Below are 17,900 nucleotides of genomic sequence, written 5' to 3' on the forward strand. Positions count from 1 at the left end.
GATAGAAAGGACACATTATGTCAAAGTTCTATGTCATATCCTGGACAGAGGAAACCTAGTCATCTTATGGCCTTGAGATATTCCCATAAAATTTATCTACGTTTATTCTGATTCTTTCTTCTGTTCCATACAAATAGAACTTATATGTATTTGGAGGTTAAACATCTCACTGTCAAACAACAAGGCTTATAAGTATTGTGTCTAATAGGCAGTCCTCGGCAAATGCTGAGTAAGCCAGTTTCATTATACTGCACCCCACTCACTAACTAGTAGTATCCTCTATGTTGCTGGAAAAAGAGAAGGACAATGGAAGAAACTGCATATAACAGAGTAGACATAAGTATTGAGGTAGCTGACTATTCTTGGATTCAGTAAAAGATGCTTCATACTACTAAATAATATAAGCAGATATATATCTGACGCAAACAATTAAAAAATAAAGAACCCCAAACTATAAAGCACTAATATAAACACATCAGATGAGACTGTATAACATTAGTTATAACCATCCCAGAATAAAAATAAACATGCAAGTATATTATGCACAGCTAATTATACTATTATACATGGAGCCTAGAAATGAAGAGCAAAAGGAATTTAAGTGCCTTCCTATGATTAACTGATTGATTTGGGCCCATCAAAATGTTTTCAATTCCTAGTCGACAGACAGATGCCTTCATATATTCCATTTAGTTTCAAATACTTGAGAGGTGCACCTAGATCTTGTATTATTAGGTAACTTTTTGATTGAGTTCTTCCCCTGTGAATCTAGCCTGAATTATGTCTTCAAAATGAAATATTTTCTTTAAAACTCTACCCACTACTTAAATGAAGCAGTTTAACTCTTGACTGTTCTTAACAGTAATGGACTTTGCCTGCATTTGACAAGTTTCAACTCACCTCTTCACTGAAGCTCAAGGCACGGAGCAAGGAGTCTAAGTCTTCAAATTCAGCATATCCAAATCCTTTCAACCTCTCTGGGTTATTAGGCTCTCGGGGCAAACGAACAGCACTTATTTGCAGCTAAATGTAAATTGTGAAAGGAAAATATTTTCAGTAGTTACTTTGTATAAAATTAACATAACAATAGCATTACAGTTCAGGTGTAAAAAAAAGTGCAGTTAAAAATAATTTATTGTCCCCACTTTGCTGTTGTTTAGAAGAGCCATTAATTGAGGGAAGATGAGGGAGAATGGGACCTCCTCACTCCAATGCTCGTCATCTTTTATCTTTATTTTTTAATGGATCTTACTGTTATTTCTTTGATTGTTGTGAGCTGCCTATAGTTGCTGAGTGAGCAGCACACAAGTTTGAAAGTTTGATAAATTACCAAATTGCACCCAATTAAAAAAGTAAAAATCATTATTAGTAACGGGCAGAGTGAATCACTTGAAAGAAAGACAGTAATGGATGCAAATATTATTAAGTGTTGTGCCTTATGATTCTTGACACTTGGCGAATGTATCTTTTCTTTTATGTACACTGAGAGCATTTGCACCAAGACAAATTCCTTGTGTGTCCAATCACGCTTGGCCAATAAAGAATTCTATTCTATTCAAATGCTAGATTTCATTCTTTAAATCAAGTCACTTATTAAGACAGAACTGCATATTATCCCAGAATCACTATATTACCCCTCTTTTTGCAATTATCAGAATTTGGACAAATGTTTAGGTTTATAGGGATTTGGAAGATTGCCTAGTATTTGCAATGTTACAGCAAGAAAGAGATTTCATCAACTTTTTAAATCACACAATTCTTCCTATAAAATTGCTTTAAGGTCGTTACAGAAAATCCTTGAGAATTGAAAAGAAATTTAACACTTTAAAGGCAGCTTTATCAGCCTGTCATGGCCAGCATTTCCAAACAAGAGATATTACTGTTGTGATCACTGCAGAGTGATTACAGCAGCAATTCCCAAATGATATGCCACAAGAGAACTGCCAGTTCTATGAAAATAACTGCCACTGTAAGCCCAGTGCAGCTGCTCCCAGAAAAAGCTGTTGGTTGCCTCTTTTCAGCTCAATGCTCTTCAATCCAAATCTAGATGGGTGGATAATGCTATCCAAAGTTTGACTAAATCACTCATCTCATTCTTAATAAACACCAACAAATATCCTAATCTCAGACTACAGCAGTCAGGATAGTGACTTGAGTACTATCTCAAAGCAACTGAGATTGTTTAGGACATCTAAGTTTTAGTCTTAAAAAGAACAAACCCATAAAAAAAAAATTCAGGTCTTTTTTCCTTTCCAGGTTCTTGGAAGTTTCACCTATATACTGAGACATGATTGTGAAAATTTGAAGAGATACTCTGAATTGACTAGTTCTGTGATAGCACAAATAAGCATGGTAGCCTTTTTAGTGTTTCTACTAAAAGCAAACTCCCCAGAGTAGAGATACTTTGACAACCCTTGAGTACACAGGGCTGTTATGCAAGGTGTAATCTCCACTCAAAGATTGTCTAGTATCTCAATTTCATTGAACAATTTTCCATCTTAACACTAAGAAGAAATAAACATGTTGCCTGTAGGGAAACTCAGGTTATCTCATATACTCACATTAAGTCCTCTGAAGAAATCCTTAATAGATTCTTCTGTTACATCATAGGGCAAATTTCCCAGAAAGGCAGTGTAGGGGGGTGATTTTGGGAGACGGCTTCTGTCAATATTGGGCTCCCGAGCTGCCCGAGGTGCAGTAGGCAGGATGGAACGGTCAATCGGAGGGGCTCGGTACACATCATCATCATTGCTATGCCAGGTGGTGGAAACTAGGAGAATATTTTTGCACATTAACAAACCCAATGATTTTACAAGTAAATACTACACTAGTTTGCAGTAGCACAGCCATTGCTAGGGATGGAGAGAATACCTGGTAAAGAGTGATTACTTCTGTTTACTTTCAACAGTGTTACGTGCAAAAATAAATATCTTCCAAATTTCTCTTAGCAAAAACACTATAAAACAATATATGAAACTAGCAGGAATGTAACACAATTGCAATTACACAGATAATGAGGATAAAGTAGGAAAAAAACTATTCTTGAAACCAACAGAAGAGAACGTATGGCGCTCAGGGTTGAACTTTGGAGTCTTTAATGCTCTCTGAGCTTGGCTGTTTCCTTGCAGATACAGTAACTTGCCCTGTCAGGCTGGTGAGGGTGTGGTTTTCTTCCTGGTTTCCTATGTGTCTATAGAGATAAACCATGTTTACACGCCATTCAAGAGACAATGAAAAACTTACAAGGCAATAAGCAGGCCAAAATACATCCACTCCAGCAACCAACACTTAGATAAGAAGGGGGTTAACAACAGACAAAACAATCAAGAAAACAAGGAACTAATCAAGGGAAAAAGCAGCATCCTTATAGAGAATGGCAGGGCAAGCTACTATATATAAACAGGGAATAAACCCCACATTTACTAGTACTAAAGATATTACTTAGTTGGGTCTGCAAGCAAACAGCCAAGCTCAGAAAGCACCAAGGACTCCACTATTTCTGAAATTCAAATGTATGATTATTATTATTTTTAAAAATCAATTTTTATTATCCAGCAAGAATGTATTAAAATGCCTCTACACACAGGCAAGTTGCTTCTCTTTCTACTCAGCAAATTACAGTGTTAATTCTCAGGGAGTTAATTCTCAGGGAGTTAATTCTCAGGGAGGATCCTTACTTCTTAGGAAATGTTCCCATTTCATATATGTTTACACAGTAAATCAAAACTAGCAAAAAGGGCACAGAGGAATGCCAAGTTTATCATGCTAGTCTGAAATATTAGGAAGGTGCAAACTTGCCTCCAAAGTAGTGCTGGTTTCAGCAATGCTCCAAACAGCTTTAAAGCTCAGCCTACTGTAGTATCTGACAGCTTTTCTTGAATATATGTTTGGGCTATTAAGATTAACAATTTCTGTAAAGGTAGAAACTCTTGGTATCTATTCCACTTTATTTAGTTACTAAAGGGGTTCAAGTTGTTTCCTATCTGAAACGCCGAATTTCTGTTCAAAGCAGTTGTTTCACTTTGAAACATGCTATTTTGAGTCAGAAACAAAATGTGTCAAGAGTATTTCAAGCTCAAAATACTACCAGAAGAGTCAAAACAATTTGAAACAGCTGTTTTGAACCCCACACAATTTCTCCCCCAATTTGAAATGCTTTCCCTTCCATTAATAGCTGCTTATTCACACAGCTAATAAAAATCCCGCAGGAAAGTTAAGAGGAATAAACCAACAACCTTGCTAAAAATATTAACTGGATGTTTCTTAGTGAACCTTACCTATCAAAGTAAAACATTACTATAAAAAGGTTGGGAGAGTTAATTTCCTCCTTACCATCTCCTTCCAGGTCATCTGTTTCATCTGCCCAGCTGACTGGTTTTGGAATATAGGTGGTACCACCACCGCTGCCGCCGCCGCCGCCACCACCACCACCACCATCCTCTGCCAGAAAATCCGTCAGAGTCAGAGTCTTGGTCTTCTTGTTCTTCTTCTTAGCTGTAAAAAAAAGGAGAGAGGCAAGTTCAGTCTAAATTTGCTTTCCTCAAAAGACCTGAAACTGAACTGCCTTTCCCCAAGACGTACTGAGGAGGATACCTCAAAACTGATCACTTCTGTTGCAATAAAAAAAATATTCAGTTAAGTATTTTTAGAAGCTGTTTTGAAACTGAAATAAAAGGGTAGTTAATATATCACTATAGAGTTAGGTAAAGAGTTTCATTTTTGAAACAACAAGGATAAATCCTAAACGCAGTTTTGGAAAATGGGTAAAAAAATCAGTTTTGAATAGTTTATAGCTACTATGCTTTATCTATGCTTCCAATAAGCTTTGCCTACAATATCAGCCTTCAAGCACACCTAAAAAGAATTACAGCTGAAGGAACATACTTTCCATTTCCTTTATCTGCCTTTTCAACTCTATGTAAGTGGTAGCTGTGAGGAGCCTGCCCAAAGTTATGTTCTTATCTGCTCAACAATGGAAGTTGGGGGGGGGGGGGGTTGTTATTGTTTTTAAGCAAGTTAAGAAATTTGTCTGTCAACTTCCAGGGGAGATATTGTGAAATTAAAATGTAGAGCCAACAATCATGGCGAAGACCAAGGAACTGGTCAGTAGAACAGTTTCTTGGAATCTCTCCAGAAAAGGAGAGGGTGAGAAATCTTCCATGTGTGGTTGGGGCAGCTACTCCTTGCAAGGAAACCTCAGGGCAGAGGTTTTGCCCATGTTTGAATGCTGGAAGATGACAGAATCAGCCATCTTGTTTGAAACCACAGGGGAGCTTTTAAAAGACACTTAAGTTCAAAAAATGTCACCTCTAATCACTTTCAGAAATTGCTTATTAACCTTCTTGAATTTATTAGAGACCTTTAAAACTCATTATTTTCAATTCTGAAAAAAACTTAACAAATTTAAAAATTTCAAAGAATTTGAAACAAACAACAAAAAACTAAGTAAGATTTTGACCTAAAAAAAGTTATAAATGGAATAAGGATCCTGATAAATTTGGAATATTGGCTTTTACTTTAAGATTTTTGAAATTAACTATAAAAAAAAATGAACAGCTTCTTGTCAGGTTTCTAATTTGATTATTTTTGGCTATATTGGTTATTGTAAGTCAGAACAAAGGTAAGTAATTGTTTTAGAAACTGGACATTAGAGGGAACTAAAGATCATAAGAGAAGAAAAAATGACGCCAGTGCTGAGATTTACAACACAATACAAAATATTAAAATATATTAAATATTAGAGATAGTTGAAAAATGGAGCAGAAATTAGTAAATATTAGTAAATATTATTACCTTTATGGTCAGAGTACAACATGTGTACAATGAGATTGGCTATAATATCAACACAGTCAGTAATCATGTCTGTTTCTATGGACAGACTAAGACTAAAAGATGTTACTGATGGAATGGAATAAATTTTATCTGACAAGACAGAGAATGTAGCAAAAATTGAACTACAAGAGAATGATTTGGAAAAGGATGCTTTACTGACTTTATACAAAAGAATTTGCTTGCGATTTAAAATTTAAAAGGAAATAGAAATTATAAACCAAGAGAAGACATGAAAAATGTATTCTTATTGGATCTATAAAAGAGGTTCGTTCAAGACTTGAAGCAATCTGTGCAATCGGATAAAAAAGAATGAAAGAGAAATCAAATCCAACGACCATATTTGATTGGATTAAAGATTAAGACTGTTAGAAGTAAAAGAAAGGAATACAAAGTTAATTTCTCTAACCAGAGTTAAAACCATCATTTTGTGCACTTTTTTCTTTTTTCCTATTCCTATTTTCCTATTCCCTTCTCTTTTAATTAACATTCTTAATAAATATTTTAAAAAAGAAACTTGCTTGTCAATAAATGAATTTACAAGAGATCCTTATAATTTACAAGCTACAGTCTTTAAACAACAAAACTTTCTACAGTTATCATACAATTCACTGAACAAGAATAGCTACATGTATTCTTAGGGATGTGCAATTCCTGTACATGTTGTAGTTTTTGTTCAGCTCACTGTTCATAAACTCAAGACATTTCAACTGACCTTTGATTTCTAAGAAATAAGATAAAAAAAAATCTGAATCTGGCCTGTACTTCTTAAAAACAGTAAAAACAAACAGCACTCCTGAAACAGTTGGGAATGTATGGTTTCTATATTAATAATTTCTCATTTTGGCAAAGTTGATCAGTACTCATGTATCTTCACAACACAAAAGATAGGCAACTGATTAATGAAATGCCAAATAAACATAGCTGTATCACTGTTCGTATTAATCCCAAACAACCTTAGAGTTAGTCAAAACTGCAAGTCATGGTAAGGCAAACCCCACCATAGTATAGCTTACCATAATATGTGCAGAAAACCAGAAAATTCTAACCAAATTTGTTTTCAAGATTGAAAATTCTCTATTTGTAAAATTCACATATTAATATACTTTTAAACACATGACAGAGGTCTCAAAATTCAGATAAGGGAAGGATCTGGGTCTATAGTAGCTATCTGTAGGTTGACGAATAGAATTCAGCTGTCAACCATAAAGTCCTGTTAATTTAAGAACTAATTTGATTTAAAAGTTAAAGTGTCACTATTTGTGCAGACTAATCATACTCCAAAAATATCTAATTCATTAAAAGTATGTATATATTGCTTATTTAAAAACCCTGAAGCAGTGATTACAATAGCATAAATGAAAACAGAATTAAAAACGGTAAAAAGTCATACAGATCAGGGTGGCCTAAAAAACTTCACAATGAAAAGAGACATATATGAGAAAAATTAAGGAGATATAATGATGAAAAAAGCAAATGTAAAAAGAGAGTGGTATAAAATAGGGGTGTCAAACATGAGGCACACGGGCTGGATACAGTCCGCCCAGGCTACACCCACCCCGACACTGCAAGGGCAAAAACGATCCCAATACATCACTATACAGCCTGCGATGTGATCATGTTTGACACTCCTGGTATAAAGGATTGGGGGGGGGGTCCCTATTCCCATTTCAATTTATGCTAAATAATGCTATATTATAAAGCACTCTTGCTTTTCAATTCCTAGAAGTAACAAGTTGTTGCTACAAACTTGTTCTGGAGCAGACGAATATGAGCTCAGGACATGGATGAATGCCTTTCTCCAAAAGCTCATATCACAAAGACATTCTACAGTGTGCTAAGATTTCCTTTATATTTGCATTATTCTTAAAGGGCAACGTGAACACTGCTGTTGCAGATAAACAATGCAGATATTGTCTCTGCAATTACCAAGAAAAACTAATAAGGAAGCAACATTAAAAGAATCCAGTGCTAGTAAGAGTACATTATACAACACCTTTACTAATATTTCAGGATGCCAGCATTTTCTGCTAGGGTTTTATCTTCTCCTCTACAACAGTTGCACCCTAAAAATTTCTGCATGAAGGGTAAGGCATTAAGCCAATATATAAAATGGATTGGCAATGCTTTACAATATTTAATATTTCAGCTGCTGCTCTTGGTTCACATTACTTACTTTCTTCTGCAACCTGCATAGTAATTGGTCAGTCCCTGACCAAAGATAAACGGCATGGTTTTAAACTGTTTGCTCCCTCCCCTCTCTTATTAAAGAGTGTAAACCCTACAGATATCTTACAGAGACATTTTTATTTGCCTCCATCATGCCTCCACATTGTGATAATTTCAATTACGTCATCACATTATGACTTCATGGTAAGACTGGCAAAAGATGTGCCTTGAAGCATATGAAAGTTGCCTTATTTGTATCATTATCTATACTTTCTAGATATAAAAAGCTCCACAAACAAGCATTGCATATCCAGAGGAGGCTGGAATCCTTGAGGCCAATTAGATTCTATATTTTAAACAGAATCACAGGACTACAGGCTAGACTCAGTGATAAACCATTTCTATCTGAGAAAAAAGCAATGATAAATCGCTTCCATAATGCTACCAGGAAAATTACATGGGTGTATCTATGAAGTCATGATGAACAAAGATTGCCTTAAAGATTTGACTATCATAGAGGAGAGACACTGGTGCATAATAGATGCTGTGAATACAAGGCTCCAGGTTTAACCACTGGCATCAACAACCAGATTAGGGAAGATCTAGCTGAGACTCTGGAAATACCAAAACAAATCATAGTAAATACACTCTCTTTCAGATTCCAATAAAAAATGTAAAATTTTCATATAGATGTGTTTGTGAGATCATAACAACAACAAAAATGGGTTCTTGAATAACACTGAACACTATTGGGTTTTTTTTAAATTTCACCCTAGTGCATATATGAATGCTGTAATTTATAAACCAGGATTTTAGGTTTAATAAAGTATATGAAAGGCTGATTTAACCTTACAAAATTCTGCTAATGGAACTGGAAGGGAAGCTGTATTTTGTATTTCCTATTTTCAGCCTCTCACATAACCTCAAAATCTGCTCTGGCAAGTTTGGGAACTGTAGCGAGCTGTAGGAAGAAGCACAGAGGTAAAAAATTATTGTGAAAATAATTTTCAAGCTATTGGAAAGCAGACTGCCTTTATTCTGCACTACTCTGGGAGAAGGGTGGACACTATAGTTTAAGGACTCTTAATTAACTCCATTAAAAAAAAAAATCTGGCTCTGTTTTACAGGCCCATCTTAGCTACAGTTAACCATCACAAATGTGTGGCCCAAATGTATGTTTGTAGTATCAAATGAAAACACGGTTCTGAAATTCCACTGTTGTTCATTTCATATCACTTTTGGGATAAAAATATAAAAACAATGTTCAATTCCATAATCACGCTATCATTGGATTGTGCGCATTCAGCAGTTTGCTTTCAAAAATATAAACCAAACAAAGATATAAAGGTAATTTCCACCTACGATGTCAACATGATATACCTAATTACACAAATCTCCATTCTTTCAAGACCAAGAGTTAATTTCAGCTATACATTTTGTTTTGCCATCTAAACTATTCTCCAATCCCTATAAGCACTCCCTGTTGTGAATACAGCAGCTTAAACATAAGATAAAATTCTGTAATAATTCATGTTTAAGTGTACTAAGGTCCTTTCCATACCATTTCCTTATCTGATACTTCAGACTAACCATCATAGTATACGTGTCAATTTTTTTCTTGACTTTCACTTTTATATCCCACAATGCTTAAAATCCATGGTTCCTGAAAAGCTTCTACTCCATTTCTACTATCATTTCTCCTTAAATAATATGAAGTATTTCCCATAACCCAATTTTAGTCCTGTTCATTATATTAAAGTTGAACCTGGAAAACATAATTAAGATATTATCCCATCCCATTATAAATTAACCTTTTACAAATTACCCTCATCCTAATTTTTTCCTCATTTTTCCTATTCTTAAAAACTAATCCTAAAACCTTACAGTGACATCACGATATACTATACTTACAATTTACTGTAAGTTAGCTATTTCAACACATAACTGCCACTGAAATACCAACACTTGTTTTATAAAGGAACAGCTCTATGCAACTATTACCTGAAGCCAAAAATACATGTTTATTTTTGAAACCAAACCATCATTTCAGACAGAAAAAAAAAAACCATTCATCACAAAACTCCAGGTTTTAAAGAGCTGTAAAACTCATCATAATGCTTTGAACTTGATTAGTAACATTGGCTAAGAGAATTCTAAAGTTATAATGCACTCTTACTCAGAGACCTTTATGCAATATGAAAAGAGTGCATCAAATCTTGGAAAGGAGCAAAAGGCTTTTTTTCCACTTTAGAATGCAAATAAAATGTTTGCTGAAACCATTAGACTGAAATATATTTTTATGTGATATGGTCTGATTTTACAACATTATACACAAAAGGACAACTTTTAAGCTGTTTTCCCACTTCCTTCCAACAAAGCTAGAGGCTCCAACTGTTTCTGCACCATAAAGAGGTTCACTGTTGTGCAAACAAGTGTTTCAAAACCTTGAAACCACAGAAAAAGAAACCCTAAAGACCTTGGATAAATCTAATCTTTATCCAACCTTTTTTCTTATACTGATAGCAGATGTATTGTAAAAACTACGGCAGTCAAACTCTTCAGATCTTATTTATTATAACAGCAAAATTTTTCATTTTTCCTGGCAAAGATAAGAAGCATTTGGACAGAAATGTTTCAGTAATGGAATAAAATAGAACCATATTTTGTTAACCGAAATGTTGGGGGCTAAGAAGGGAGTGCAATCTTATGGTTCTAGCACAACGAGAAAAAGTCATGCCACAAAAGATTCTCTCTTTGCTTGGGAATCTTTCACATTTTGTTTGAAATATGAATATTTCAGATATATAATGTCCCTTCCTATACTAAAGATAGTTTTGTATTTTGTACATCTTCCTACAAATATGTTCTCTAGGCTGCCCTGGTAAAGATCAAATGAAAAATATAAAATAACAAAACCTTTCTAGATGCACCTTTGGGGAAAGAAGAATCTCACCTGGAGGGAAACCCCCCTACTGTTAGCACTATCTTGAAAAACAATATAGGTTTGATATAAAGAAAGCAGGTTTATAAAGTGATAAATAAACCTTAAAGATTTTCAGAATTCCAGCATGTAGCAAATTGTTCCCATATTTACACAACTGACAATGAATTTTGCAGACAGCATTGGGGCAATTGAACCACATTGGTATAGTGTTTAAAACATTAAGCTACAAAGTGGAAATTTCTAGTCCAGCTTTAGGCATGAAAAGTGGGGTGACTATGGGCCAGTCATTCTCAGCCTTAGGCAGCAGGCAAAGGCAAACACTTGAAATTTTGCCAAGAACATTGCAACAATTTTTCCAAGCAATCACCAAAAGTTAAAACTGATCAACACTAATTCAAAGGCACATATTTCAAATCAACACTGATCTGTACAGGCATTGGGCCTGGGGCATATATGTCAGAGTTGTGGGAAAGCCCAAAGTTTCAACTGTGTTGGTCAGTTTCATGTGCTAACAAACTGGGTGTTGGTCATAGAGTGCGCAACCTTGCAACAGGACTTCTGTTTAAGGCAAAGGATCAGTTACATTCAGGGAATTGCATAACAGAGTTTAAATGAATCTAAGCCTTTTTACATGGTGCTATTCCTAAAAGGTTTAGATTACTGTATAGAACTAGTTTGGTTTCAGTGGTTAAGGCATCAGCTAGAAACTGAAAGACTAGTCCCACCTTAAGCACAAAAACAGCTGGGTGACCCAACTTGGGCTAGTCATTTTCTCTTCACTCCTAGGAAGAAGGAAGTGGCAAACCATTTGCCAAGAATACTGCAGGGACTTGTCCAGGCAGCCTCCAAGAACTGGACATCATTGAATGGAAAGGAGAAGAAAAAACCCCACAGTATTTACACAGTATTTTTTATCTGCTGGATTTCTAGCATAAATTAGTGAATGGTGCAGTCAAATTACAGTATACTTTAGAATACTTCTACAAAATATCTACAGTATACTGGCTAGCAATCAATTTCTATTGCAATTGTATTTGTTTTGTAACTATATGTACATTTTTTTAAAAATGTGCACTCTATGCACCCAGTTGGGAAGAGGGATTAAGATCCCTAATTAAATGTTTTTAATTAGCATGCTTCAATTTGTCATTCTTCTTCTGGGGAATCACATCTAAATCTTTTTTGCCACATTCCTTATGAACTGAGAACACACCCTAAAAACATACAACTTCCTAGATAAAATGTAGGTGAAGGTAAAATTATTGGAACTCAAAAAGCTGCTTTTTAGAGAAACTTTCTGCCGATACTAATCTTCTGAGAATGTGATAAAATTCTTGACGTCTAAATATTCTTCTAATATGTTTCATCAATAAAGCTACAGTAGGAACAATCCTGCTATCTGGTAATCCTATTAAATCTATCCCAGATCTATCATTCTTTTTCCAAAAATATATTTTGGGCAAATAGTTGAGGCAGTAATGGCAGATAAGGGAAAATAACTAGAAATAGGAAGTATATATCCTCTCTCTGTGTGTGTGTATGTGCGTGTGTGCGTGTGTGTGTATACACATACATACATACATACGTACACACACACACACACACATACATATATATATTCTGTGCAGATGATAACATTCTACCACATGAAAAACCCTGCACATATTAAAAGCCTCAAAATTAAATCAGAAAATTATATTCAAGGATCCTAATAATACATTACAAGCCCAGGTATTCCTCCCAAGGGCAAAGCTACATAAGCAGCATTAACTGAAGTACGCATATAACAGCATAGTCAAAACTACTGGGAGAAAAAATGATTGCAGGGTACACTTTATCTATTCATATAAGATAACAAAATGCTAAAGTCATCCAAATCACTTCATATTTTAATGAGGGACGTCATTCATGAATGTTTCCCAATAGTAAACACCCACCCAACAAAGACTTATGAAGGCAGAGAAACATACAATGCAGAAGCTCTACCCCAATGCGTCATGATTTACTGGCTTTCTAACTTATAAAAAGAAAACTACTGCTTTAAATTAGGACTGTAGCAGGAAGACAGGGGAGGGCAGGGGAGCCTGGCTTGCTCTGGTCTATGGGGTCACAAAGAGTCGGACTTGGCGACTGAACGACAAAAACTGTTTTAAAAGCCTATTCTATAGATTGGACTGATAAAGAGTTCATTTTACCACATTATCAATATGCCACATTTTCCCCCCAAATTGTAGTGGTGGTGCATGAATAAGGCTCTCTATAATGGGACATGCATGCATTATGGCAAATGTTACAAAGGTAACACAATCAGCACATAGAACTATTCTAGGAAGAGCATGAATATAAAAACTATTTTTAGAAATACAGGTAGACCTCGACTTACAACAGTTTGCTTAGTGACCGTTCAGTTACGGCACTGAAAAGTGACTTTATGACCATTTTTCACACTTATGACCGCTGCAGCATCCTCACGGTCATGTGATTTACATTTGGCTGCTTGGCAACTGGTTCCTATTCATGACAGTTGCCGTGTCATGTGATCAAAAGTCAGATGCTTGGGCCAACTGATTCATCCTTATGACCAGTTGCTGTGTCCCAAGGTTATGTGATCACCTTTTTGTGACCTCCTGGCAAGCAAAGACAATGGGGAAACCAAGGTTCACTTAAACCATTGTGTTAACTCATTTTAACAACTGCAGTGATTCACTTAAACTAGCACACCTGGGGAGAAAAGTCATAAAATGGGGCAAAAACTCCCTGAACAAACTTCTCCCTTAAGCAACATAAATGCTGGGCTCCACTGCGGTCGTTGAGGCCTTTACCAGTTGTACAGTGCGTTTTGTTGACGAGGTGCAGAACGGCAAGTAAGGGAAAAATAACCTTGTGCAGAATTGAGCCGTCCATGGACTAGGCAGTGCCTGCCCCCCCCCCCTCAATTTCCGAGAAAAAAAAGGAAGGCCGTGCCTTCTTCCCATTCCTTAAGAGAGGATGACGAGGACGACCACACCGCGATCTCCATTAAAGCCCTTTCGGACCCTTTGCAGTGTTGTTTTCCACTCCCCCCCCCCCACCAAAAAAACAAAACCTCCTCCGTTCAGCAAAACCCTTTAAGGGCAGCTTCCAAGGTAGGCCGGATCTCCTTACGTCATTGCGAGAGATTCACAGCAAATGGCCGAGGGCCCCATGCCACCTCATGTGACACTCCCCCTTACAGACAACACATTCCCGACAGGAGGGTTTCCTAACCGGCCCCTTCGGAGCCCAGCAGGAAGATAAAAGATATTGGGAGAGGAGCGTTGGCAGAAATAAAGCGGGGTTTAAAAATTTAAAAGCGGGGGGGGGGGAAACGACGGGCTGCTCGTGTCTCTCTTTCTCTGCAGGCGGGGGAGAGAAAGGACGCCCCAAGTCCCACTCGCGACGTGTCCCGCGGCGGGGGAGCCATCCGGAGCTGCACCCACGTGGGTGCCGCCCAAGGTTCTTCCCCTCCCCACTTCAACCCGGGCCCGCCGCGACTGCGCACTGGAAGGCAGCCGAAGGTTCCATGTGCTCTCTTTCCTTCCTTCCTTCCTTCCCCCCCCACCCACCATGTAGATTGCTGGTCACTTAATTCGGGCGCGCGGTGCCGCTTCCGCCGCCCGCGCGCCCGAAAGCCAGAACGACCCAAGGCCGCTTTGCCGCGTTCGACAAACCACGGCGCGCGCCGATTCGAGTTTCGCCTTCCGCTGCCCCCCACTCCCACCCCCACGTCGGCGCCCAGCAGGCCTAAAAGAGACGCCGAGGGCCCACGGAGGCTTCACGGCAGGCCTCTCCCCTGCAACACGGCGTTGAAATGAGATCGAGGCGGACGCTACCGGCCTGCCTTATCAGCGAAGGCCCGCGCCCCGCGGAGCACCGCTCACCTGAGGCCGCCATGTTGGGATGAGCGAGAGAAGGCAAAAGGCCCGGATGCGCCCGTCACGTGATTATAGCGAAGGCGGCACCACCTCCTCTTTCTCAGAAGGGCGGAGGCAAGAAAAAAAAAAATTGGGGAGGGAATAGGCGAGAAACCAAAAGGGAGAATTGGCTTTGCGGTTCACAACCCTAGAGCGGTGATGGAGACCTAGCGCGCGGGAACAAACGTCAGTGGGCCTGGAATAGGAAAATTTAGTTTAAAATATATTTTTTTGCTCTCTAGCGGTGACGTTGTTACTGAATTTACTGCAGCCTGGAGCCTTGGATAAATTAATACTGCAGCTTCCATAATCTGAAAACCAGAGACTTTGGAAACTTTAGAATTAGGAAATGAAAATGCACACAGGCATTGCAGACTTTGAACCTATACATGCTTTTACATGCACCTGCAATTTAAATAAATTATCTTTCGGTTTCCATTCCAGGTATTTTGCTTCTAAACCCATACCTTCCTACCAGCAATATTGGATTGGACAGTTTTACCCATAAGGAATATTTATTTGCATTCATTGCTCATTTTTGTACAGCATGCTGGCTACCTGGGGACAACAACCAAGATAGCATGTATCAGAATACAGGTAGTCCTCGACTTATGATAACAATTGAGCCCAACATTTATGTTTCTAAGTAAGATGTTTGCTAAGTGAATTTTGTCCCATTTTCAACTTTCTTACCTCAGTTGCTAATTGAATCACTGCAGTTGATAAGTTAGTAACCTGGTTGTTACGTGAACCTGGCTTCCCCATTGATTTTACTTGTCAAAAGGTCGCAAAAGATGATCATGTGACCTTGGGACATAGCAATGGTCATAAGTATGAATCCGTTGCTGAGCATCTGAATTTTGATCACATGATCATAGGGATGTTGGAAATGTAACCCTGAAAACCGGTCATAAGTTACTTTTTTTCAGTGTCGTAACTTTGAACGGTCACTAAGCTAACTGTTGTAAGTTGAGGACTCCCTTTACAATGTTTTACCTTACAGGTAGCCTTCAACATAGAGTTACAATGGCGTTAAAAAAAAAAGCGACTTGTGACTATTTTTACACAACCGTTGCCATGACTACCCCATGGTCTTGTGATTAAAAAAAAAAATCAGGCACTTGGCAACTGGCATGTATATGTGACAGTTGTACTGTCCCTGGGTCATGTGATTGCCATTTGTAACCTTCCCAGATAGTTTTCAACAAGCAAAGTCAGTAGCGGGGCAGGAGCTGGATTCACTTCACAACCATGTGACTGTTACAAAGAACACAACTGTCATAAATACATAATAGCTGCCAAGCCTTCCAATTTTGATCACGATGCTGCAATGGTCATAGTATGAAAAATGGTCATGTCACTTTTTTTCTGTCACATCGAACTAAGAAGTCGAAAAATTACCTATATTTGTTGAGTGCACCCACCTCATTAAGATTCTAAATGGTTATATTAATATAGTTACCTGATACTGTTTGTAAAAATATTTTTAAAAAGTTTCTAAGTGGTTTTCAACAAGGAGCAAATCCTCTCTCCAACAACAGTAATGAGTAACATACAAAAATCAATAACTATGAAATCATGAGGTAATTAGGGAAAGGTGTAAGATCTTACCTATGACCCCTGAGCCTTATGAGATGGCAGACTTATTAATGCTTCCTAAATATGTCTATAGTGGATGGAAACAATTTTGTGAAGATGGTAACTGATATGTCTTGGTATTACACCAAATCTCCATATAAATTAGTTTTCATTGTTTAATATTTTTACATAATAGTTTTCATTATTTAACAATGTTTTACAATGCCCTAGCCTTAAGTTGCTTCAGAGAGTCTTTGCTGTAATACGTGGATATTGTAAGAGTCACTATTACAAGATGGCCCATATCGACCGACTAAAATAAATAAGTAAACAGACAAATATATCTTGATTAAAAAGCTAGGCTCCAATCATCTGGTTGAAAGATAAAAAGATATACCTAGTTACTGAGTTTTATGATGAGCTAAACTTCAATTTTTTTATTTGTATTGTTAACAAAACGACTTAATTTCATCTTGGGAAAAGACTCTTTAAAACTAGAATAAAATTGTATTTTGAAAGAATGATCCTGCATATAAAGTATATTGTTTGCAATTCAGAGTCTGTCTCATTGGAACAGCAGATAACCACTAAAAAAATGTTGTGTATCTTAACAAATACTAGAAATACAATTATTTAAAAAAATGTTTCTTAAAGTGTGGCCATAGGACCCCTGGGGATCCCCCAAACCCTTCCCAGAGGTCTACAAAATCAAAATCAGTTATCAGCCTAGGTTGAAAAATACTATTAAAATTCTATCAAACAATTGTGAGAAGTAGTAACAGCAGTGAATGCCGATTTTATCTATCATTTCAACTGCCAGCCCGTTGTATATGTTAAACATCATCCTCCCACTTCTCATATCTTATTTTTGAGCAATATCTTTATTGCCTGGACTGATTATCCTATAGACTCCTCCCTAACCCAAGTATTATTCTGAAAGTAGAAAGAATCTTGTGGAACTTAATGTGTACATTTTGGGCAGTGCTGCTCCCCAACCTTTGGGGCACCAGGGACCGGTTCCATGGGGAGAGGTTTTTCCGTGGACTGGAGGGGGCATAGTTTCATGTGCAGTTGCATCCTGTGGATGGACCTTTGCTTGTTTGTGTGGCCTGGTTTCTGGCATGCTGCTGCCCGGTGCCTGTCCACGGACCGGGGGGGTGGGGACCCCTGCATAAGGGCATATGCTTTTGTCACTTTATAGCCAGATATTACATCGAATATGTAAACAAGCTAAATACACTACTAACATGGGCTACATCCTGCCCATACCCTTTTATCTTTCTTGGAGATTTCAATCTACCTCATATCGACTGGACCCTAAATAATTGTACAACTGAAATCATACACACAACCTTCTACAATGCTATTACAAATCTAGGTCTTGAACAACTAGTAACCAACAACACTAGACTGAACAACTGCCTCGATCTCATCTTCTGCAATAGTTT

At 37.4% G+C, this 17,900-nt stretch overlaps 1 protein-coding gene across 2 annotated transcripts in view; it reads right to left on the reverse strand.

Annotated features, from left to right (window-relative positions):
• Window positions 1–14,881, reverse strand: part of EIF4B (eukaryotic translation initiation factor 4B) — a 34,691-nt gene extending 19,810 nt beyond the window's left edge. For both annotated transcript variants that reach the window (XM_026673882.2, XM_087956522.1), the window contains exons 1-4: window positions 14,842–14,881; window positions 4,333–4,494; window positions 2,562–2,770; window positions 901–1,023 (exon numbers count right to left, since the gene is read on the reverse strand). In XM_026673882.2, the coding sequence (XP_026529667.2) occupies window positions 901–1,023; window positions 2,562–2,770; window positions 4,333–4,494; window positions 14,842–14,854 (507 nt within the window). In that variant the 5' untranslated portion in view covers window positions 14,855–14,881. The remainder of the gene's footprint in view (window positions 1–900; window positions 1,024–2,561; window positions 2,771–4,332; window positions 4,495–14,841) is intronic.
• Between the last annotated feature and the right edge of the window lie 3,019 nt (window positions 14,882–17,900).

The sequence above is a fragment of the Notechis scutatus genome, chromosome 2 (genome assembly GCF_049901735.1).
Source record: "Notechis scutatus isolate UNSWTSFEM ecotype Mainland chromosome 2, rNotScu1.2, whole genome shotgun sequence".
NCBI classification, from domain to species: Eukaryota; Metazoa; Chordata; class Lepidosauria; order Squamata; family Elapidae; genus Notechis; species Notechis scutatus.